Below are 8,378 nucleotides of genomic sequence, written 5' to 3'. Positions count from 1 at the left end.
AAAGAAGGTCGCTGCTTAGGTTGCCGAGAATACGTAAATTCCCCTATCTCATTAGCACAAGCACATAGTTTAAGCTCATTGCACGTCTCTTTATTTTTGACGTGCATACACACATATCTATTTTGTTTACTCGTCTGTGCTTTGTGCTGTTCCCTATTCCCGAGTCTAACGAGAAATACGTTAACATTATTTCCAACAACCGAGCTTAATACAATCAATGCCTCAAATACTTTGACAATACCGGTAGCAGTGTGCTGATAAAATCGAACTCCGTTTATGATTTGTTTTCCGTAGATCTTGTTTTCCGTACCAATGCTACCGAAGCCAGGAGGCAGGTCCCACACCTGGACCCCATCTATCGACTCATAAAACGCATGGACCGAGGTCGAGCTGCTTTACTTCACTTATGATTATGTTATGCCTTAGAAAATCCCGACGGCGCCGACTGGCATTGAACCTAGGCCCTTTGGGGTGAGAGACAGTCATGCTTACCACTACACAACCTGCACCGCTTAAATCAAATTCCTTTTCCAGAGATGAAGCTGGATAAAGATGAACCCGGCTTGAATCAAACGGAGCCCTTTAGGGAAAGCTAACCACCAACAAGGTTGATTTTTTTAAACAATGAAAAAAATATTGAATTTTGTATTTTTCTAAAGAAAATTAAAGTGTAAAAAACATTTCTTCTTTTTCATCAGGGCAGATCGTTGTACTAAAAAAAAGCATATATTGACTTTTCGATTTATTTTGAGTCCAACTTTTTTTTTCATGATGAGATAAAAAAAAAATCTGAACATTTTCTCAGGATCTAAAGAAAATATGGTTTTCTTGAAATTTATATATCTTATTGCAATATAAATATAATCAAAACCCACCAGAAAAAGAAATATTTTTGCTGTAAGCTTCCCTTTAAATTAACTGTCGTTCTCGGGACTCTAGGTTGGGATTCATTTTTCTTCTGTCCTCTCTATCGTCCAGGACATAAAATCAAGTGACGGAGGCAGGGGTTGGTCTCGACAATGAAACAGGCGATTACTGAGCGATAATGTGTCCACTCGTGCATTCGGACGATGGACCCGGACCAGAAGATCCGACGATGACGACGAAGGAAGTCTGGGAAAAAAATTAATCCCTATTCCCGGGTTTAATACATATTTCTGCAGGGCATCATTAAAAGTTTATTTTATTTTCTTCTGCTGCGAGTTTCACCATTTGACACGGTGTCTGATTCTTGGTATCAGCAGTGCAAGAGAGACAATTAATTTAAAAGAAAGGTTCGGTACGGGAAGGCGTGTGGGATTTAAAACAAAAACTCTGCTGCAACGGAAAATTGGAGGCTAGTGTCGTTGTGGAAATTAATGTGTACTAATTAGTTGGATAATCAGGAAATGCTGGGACGGTTGTAACTGATGCTTCATGGAAGGATACGATCTTGGCTCTTTCCTATGGGTCTTCCAAAAGTATAGTATGAAAAAAGCCCGCCCAGACGGTGATGGGTTCGATTTACAGTACACACCAAGAAATCTTCGGATTGGAAAATTTCACGTACCCCCAGTATTTGATATAAATTTAAATCTCAAATGACGTGATATCCAGCACAATCAAACGTTCTTACTTACCTTTTGAGGCAAGACAAGGCATCCTCAACAAGTTTAAGGACAAGGATGTACTAATGTCCACAACAGGTACAGCAAAACATCACAGAGACGCCCTTATTCTCACTATCTTAAAACTACTTTTTACTCCGGGAAGCTCGCTCCATCCCGGAAGGAGAAGCGCCAACGTTGCTGGTCTAAGTCTGTCGGCAGTTACTGGGGTGGGCACCAAAGGCCTCTTATGTTCCCGGTGTGGTAAGTAGTATTATATTTAGATTTTACCAATGTCTTAGATGGTTGATATACAGATAATTTAAACAAAAAAAAAAGAAAAGAAAAAGGAACATTCCCCATTTCATATATATTATCTATTCAAGCATTATCTTAGACACATAGGAACATATTTAAAAAAAATCTGGATATATACGTGGTCTATCTGTGTATCTGGAAAGACGCTTAAAAATCTGGAAAATCCAGATAAATCTGGAATACTGGTAACGCTTGGTATCGACCTCTGTTGCAGGGATGCCAAAAATACAAAATAATCTGTATTTATACAGATTTTTAAGCAGTTTTTAAACCAAGAATCTGTATATACAAATATCGAGATTTTTCGATTGGGTAAATGTATATACAGATATTTTGATGTCTGTCTTTAATACAGCTAAATTTTGCATCAGACCTACTTTCATGTTACCGTATGATTAATACCCTTGCCTCGAGAGTTAGAACTCAATGAACTGGATTACATGGGTGAAGTAATCGGGCACACACAACTGCATGACAGAAATGTATGTAAATGCAATTACCTGCGTCACAAATTACATATACATTGTTTTTTTGATTACTAATACTTGAATGGTTTTATGGCGGTAAGCACCAACTGATATTATCCTTGGTTTAAATCCCGATAACGAATGTTGGGTTGATTTGGTATAGACAGTGCTATTAATCAATTAAATCTTAAGCAAACATTTGGCAGATTTTCCAAACAGGGTCGGTATTAAAAGTAAATCCGAGTTGAAGTTTACCGCTATAAATGTATTCGGCGCAAAACTTACTAACACGATTTGATGCAAAAAAGCACTTTTATGACCGTTACCGCACCTCATACACGTCTTTGTTAATTTTGGAGCGAAATACGCAATATTAAAACTATACAGATATTGATACAGATTTTGCGAAGAAGAAATACAGATGAAAAGATTTTTTAAGCAAAAATACAGATTTGCTTTTGGCAACCCTGCTCTGTTGGAGGATTGAGTCGAGTTAGTCTTTTGGATATAGTGAACGATAACGGGCGTTACGGCAGGTGTACCCGAGGAGTCAGCCGACTTGAGTGAGAGCATGGACGGCGCATACGTGGCAATGGCGGCTGGTCACGATACTCGGGTTCCAGGATTTTTCGGCGAGAGGGAATTTTCGGGGTAAGCTGTCCTGATTAACGCAATGAATTAATTTACCTTGACAAATTATATTGCGCGAACCGATCTGGTCTGGTGTGCTAGGCGATTCTGGCAGTCACAACCACGGAATGCAACAGCCAGATGGTGATGGCTAGATGGCGATGGTCGCATTGTGATGGCCGGATGGCAATGGCCGGATGGCAATGGCCGGATGGCAATGGCCGGATGGCAATGGCCGGATGGCAATGGCCGGATGGCAATGGGCGGATGGCAATGGCTAGATGGCGATGGCCGCATTGTGATGGCTGGATGGCAATGGCCGGATGGCAATGGCCGGATGGCAATGGCTGGATGGCAATGGCTGGATGGCAATGGCTGGATGGCAATGGCTGGATGGTAATGGCCGGATGGCAATGGCCGGATGGCAATGGCCGGATAGCAATGGCCAGATGGCAATGGGCGGATGGCAATGGCCGGATGGCAATGGCCGGATGGCAATGGCCGGATGGCAATGGCCGGATGGCAATGGCCGGATGGCAATGGCCGGATGGCAATGGCCGGATGGCAATGGGCGGATGGCAATGGCTAGATGGCGATGGCCGCATTGTGATGGCTGGATGGCAATGGCCGGATGGCAATGGCCGGATGGCAATGGCTGGATGGCAATGGCTGGATGGCAATGGCTGGATGGTAATGGCCGGATGGCAATGGCCGGATGGCAATGGCCGGATAGCAATGGCCAGATGGCAATGGGCGGATGGCAATGGCCGGATGGCAATGGCCGGATGGCAATGGCCGGATGGCAATGGCCGGATGGCAATGGCCGGATGGCAATGGCCGGATGGCAATGGCCGGATGGCAATGGCCGGATGGCAATGGGCGGATGGCAATGGCTAGATGGCGATGGCCGCATTGTGATGGCCGGATAGCAATGGCCAGATGGCAATGGGCGGATGGCAATGGCCGGATGGCAATGGCCGGATGGCAATGGCCGGATGGCAATGGCCGGATGGCAATGGCCGGATGGCAATGGCCGGATGGCAATGGGCGGATGGCAATGGGCGGATGGCAATGGCTAGATGGCGATGGCCGCATTGTGATGGCTGGATGGCAATGGCCGGATGGCAATGGCCGGATGGCAATGGCTGGATGGCAATGGCTGGATGGCAATGGCTGGATGGTAATGGCCGGATGGCAATGGCCGGATGGCAATGGCCGGATGGCAATGGCCGGATGGCAATGGGCGGATGGCAATGGCTAGATGGCGATGGCCGCATTGTGATGGCTGGATGGCAATGGCCGGATGGCAATGGCCGGATGGCAATGGCTGGATGGCAATGGCTGGATGGCAATGGCTGGATGGTAATGGCCGGATGGCAATGGCCGGATGGCAATGGCCGGATGGCAATGGCCGGATGGCAATGGCCGGATGGCAATGGCCGGATGGCAATGGCCGGATGGCAATGGCCGGATGGCAATGGGCGGATGGCAATGGCTAGATGGCGATGGCCGCATTGTGATGGCTGGATGGCAATGGCCGGATGGCAATGGCCGGATGGCAATGGCCGGATGGCAATGGGCGGATGGCAATGGCTAGATGGCGATGGCCGCATTGTGATGGCTGGATGGCAATGGCCGGATGGCAATGGCCGGATGGCAATGGCCGGATGGCAATGGCTGGATGGCAATGGCTGGATGGCAATGGCTGGATGGTAATGGCCGGATGGCAATGGCCGGATGGCAATGGCCGGATGGCAATGGCCGGATGGCAATGGGCGGATGGCAATGGCTAGATGGCGATGGCCGCATTGTGATGGCTGGATGGCAATGGCCGGATGGCAATGGCCGGATGGCAATGGCTGGATGGCAATGGCTGGATGGCAATGGCTGGATGGTAATGGCCGGATGGCAATGGCCGGATGGCAATGGCCGGATAGCAATGGCCAGATGGCAATGGGCGGATGGCAATGGCCGGATGGCAATGGCTGGATGGCAATGGCTGGATGGTAATGGCCGGATGGCAATGGCCGGATGGCAATGGCCGGATAGCAATGGCCAGATGGCAATGGGCGGATGGCAATGGCCGGATGGCAATGGCCGGATGGCAATGGCCGGATGGCAATGGCCGGATGGCAATGGCCGGATGGCAATGGCCGGATGGCAATGGCCGGATGGCAATGGGCGGATGGCAATGGCTAGATGGCGATGGCCGCATTGTGATGGCCGGATAGCAATGGCCAGATGGCAATGGGCGGATGGCAATGGCCGGATGGCAATGGCCGGATAGCAATGGCCGGATGGCAATGGCCGGATGGCAATGGCCGGATGGCAATGGCCGGATGGCAATGGGCGGATGGCAATGGCTAGATGGCGATGGCCGCATTGTGATGGCTGGATGGCAATGGCCGGATGGCAATGGCCGGATGGCAATGGCTGGATGGCAATGGCTGGATGGCAATGGCTGGATGGTAATGGCCGGATGGCAATGGCCGGATGGCAATGGCCGGATGGCAATGGCCGGATGGCAATGGGCGGATGGCAATGGCTAGATGGCGATGGCCGCATTGTGATGGCTGGATGGCAATGGCCGGATGGCAATGGCCGGATGGCAATGGCTGGATGGCAATGGCTGGATGGCAATGGCTGGATGGTAATGGCCGGATGGCAATGGCCGGATGGCAATGGCCGGATAGCAATGGCCAGATGGCAATGGGCGGATGGCAATGGCCGGATGGCAATGGCCGGATGGCAATGGCCGGATGGCAATGGCCGGATGGCAATGGCCGGATGGCAATGGCCGGATGGCAATGGCCGGATGGCAATGGCCGGATGGCAATGGCCGGATGGCAATGGCCGGATGGCAATGGCCGGATGGCAATGGCCGGATGGCAATGGCCGGATGGCAATGGCCGGATGGCAATGGCCGGATGGCAATGGCCGGATGGCAATGGCCGGATGGCAATGGCCGGATGGCAATGGCCGGATGGCAATGGCCGGATGGCAATGGCCGGATGGCAATGGCCGGATGGCAATGGCCGGATGGCAATGGCCGGATGGCAATGGCCGGATGGCAATGGCCGGATGGCAATGGCCGGATGGCAATGGCCGGATGGCAATGGCCGGATGGCAATGGCCGGATGGCAATGGCCGGATGGCAATGGCCAGATGGCAATGGCCGGATGGCAATGGCCGGATGGCAATGGCCGGATGGCAATGGCCGGATGGCAATGGCCGGATGGCAATGGCCGGATGGCAATGGCCGGATAGAAATGGCCGGATGGCAATGGCCGGATAGCAATGGTTGGATAGCAATGGCCGGATGGCAATGGCCGGATAGCAATGGCCGGATGGCAATGGGCGGATGGCAATGGCCGGATGGCAATTGTCGGATGGCAATGGCCGGATTGTGATGGCCGGATGGCAATGGTCGGATGGCGATGGCCGGATGGAAATGGCCGGATGGAAATGGCCGGATGGCAATGGCCGGATGGTGATGGCCGGATTATGATGGCCGGATGGAAATGGCCGGATGGCGATGGCCGGATGTCAAATTGAATCTCAAATCTTATGAGTTGATTGTATTATTATTTGATGATGGATTATTTTTGATAATATTTATGCTTATTCAATTTATTTTAGAAATATTTCATGAGTTGTTGCAAAAGTATTTGAAGTAATTCTTAAAAGATTTCTACATATTTGAAGTAGGGACTTTTATATATGAGGGTATTTTTGAAAATAATTATATATACAGTAATTTAATTCATTTTAGGAATCACTCAGCATTGCTACTTCAGACTAATATTGAATTTCCATTCGCATGAGATGTTTCAAATGAACTTGAGGCTATTCTGTGAAGATAACAGCACATTTAGATCAAATACTTGCATGTACCGGGGTAGAATTGAAAACAGTTCTGCTAATTAAAATTATTTTAGAAAACACGCAGCTATGCAATTTTAATTTTAAATTCAAATTAAACTTATTTTCACGTGCGTTGTTTCAAAAGTATTACATTTTTTGACGTAGGACTACGTCTGTGATTTCTATATGGGGGTAGACTTTGTGAAAACCAAAAATAGAACATGTAACAAAATTATGAAAGATATTGAATGTTAATAACTCAGCTGCTTCTGGACCGATTTCAAGAATTTTATCACTAATCGATCAGAAATATTTCTACGCATGTTAAATTTAAGACTCACCATTGAAAATTGCACAAATATGCAACTTTAAAATTAAAATTATCACCGATTGCCTGCGAAAAGCTATTTCCCTAACACATATTTCAAAGTTGAATTTCATCTGGTCCCACTATACGGTGTTTTTCCAATCACCGCGTGGTAAGGGGTGGTGTGCTCCACTACACAACGAAAGGCTGTCCGCTAACAGCGAGCTGCAGCCCACATGAGCATCCATAGAAGGAGGATGAAGCCACACCGCTATTGATCGGGATCAGTAGCTCTTCGTGAGTTGCTGTTGGCCATCTATGTCAAGCGCGTCATACTAAAGAGTGTAAACAGAGAGAACCCTGCTCAAATTTCTATTCCTACACATAACATAAGCTCCTACTGCAGTTAACAAATAAGATTTATTATATAAGACCACGTAGTCCTACGTCACCATTACGTACAACCCCATAGGGCTGTCGCTTGTAATTTTTCTGTATAGATTTTATCATATTTGAAGCATAGATGAAAGTTGGGGTATTTTTCAAAAAGTTAATCTAGTTAAAGTTTTTTTTTCCTTGGTTTGTTTTTCATCGATCTTGTTTTCCGTTCTGAATACCAATGTTACCGACGCCAGGAAGGTAGCTCTCATACCTGGACCCTACCTATCGACCAATCAACTTATGAACCAAGGACCAACGGCTTTACTTCCCTTCCGATCAGAGATTTTATGCCTCAGAACATCCCGGCGGCGCTGACCTGGATTGAACCCAGGTCAGCTGGGGTGAGAGGCAATCACGCTTACCACTACACCACCGGTGCCACTAGCTATGCAGATCTTCTACAGAATTTGTTCCGAAGATACAAAATAAAATTTGTTGATGTCATTGATTCTTCGCGGATAACGGTCATTTTAAATTTCACTGACTTCTTAACCAGTTCAAAAACACAGTAAAAAATAATTGACCCTGTAAAATAATCATTGTGTGCAGAGTGGAAAGTATTATCCTTTTATCCTTCTATCAATATCCTGATTTTCCTAAGCATATACTTTTAAGTGAATGCTTTCAAATTGTTAAACTTTTGATGAACTTCAATTTATACAAGTTTTTATCCTAAAAACTGGAACGTGCAAAAATTGGTCGATAAAAAAAATCGTTTCTTTCAGTCAAAATTCATATCACAAAAATATTTTTCTTCTGGTAGTT

General features: G+C 47.1%; 1 protein-coding gene across 1 annotated transcript; it reads right to left on the bottom strand.

The window, feature by feature from the left end:
- Positions 1-3,894: 3,894 nt before the first annotated feature.
- Positions 3,895-4,614, bottom strand: LOC135707838 (putative proline-rich protein 21). The gene has a single exon (XM_065229752.1). It carries the CDS (start codon positions 4,612-4,614, stop codon positions 3,895-3,897), a length of 720 nt encoding a protein of 239 aa, XP_065085824.1.
- Between the last annotated feature and the right edge of the window lie 3,764 nt (positions 4,615-8,378).

The sequence above is a fragment of the Ochlerotatus camptorhynchus genome, unplaced genomic scaffold (genome assembly GCF_037179485.1).
Source record: "Ochlerotatus camptorhynchus isolate MF236.1 unplaced genomic scaffold, CSIRO-AGI_Acam_v1.1 ptg000320l, whole genome shotgun sequence".
Taxonomy (NCBI): Eukaryota; Metazoa; Arthropoda; class Insecta; order Diptera; family Culicidae; genus Ochlerotatus; species Ochlerotatus camptorhynchus.
The sequence above is the reverse complement of the archived record's forward strand: the minus strand, read 5'-3'. Positions and strand labels throughout refer to the sequence as shown.

Bases quoted from the DNA above. Each gene is read 5' to 3' on its own strand.
- LOC135707838 (XM_065229752.1), bottom strand. From the start codon at position 4,614: ATGCGGCCATCGCCATCTAGCCATTGCCATCCGCCCATTGCCATCCGG.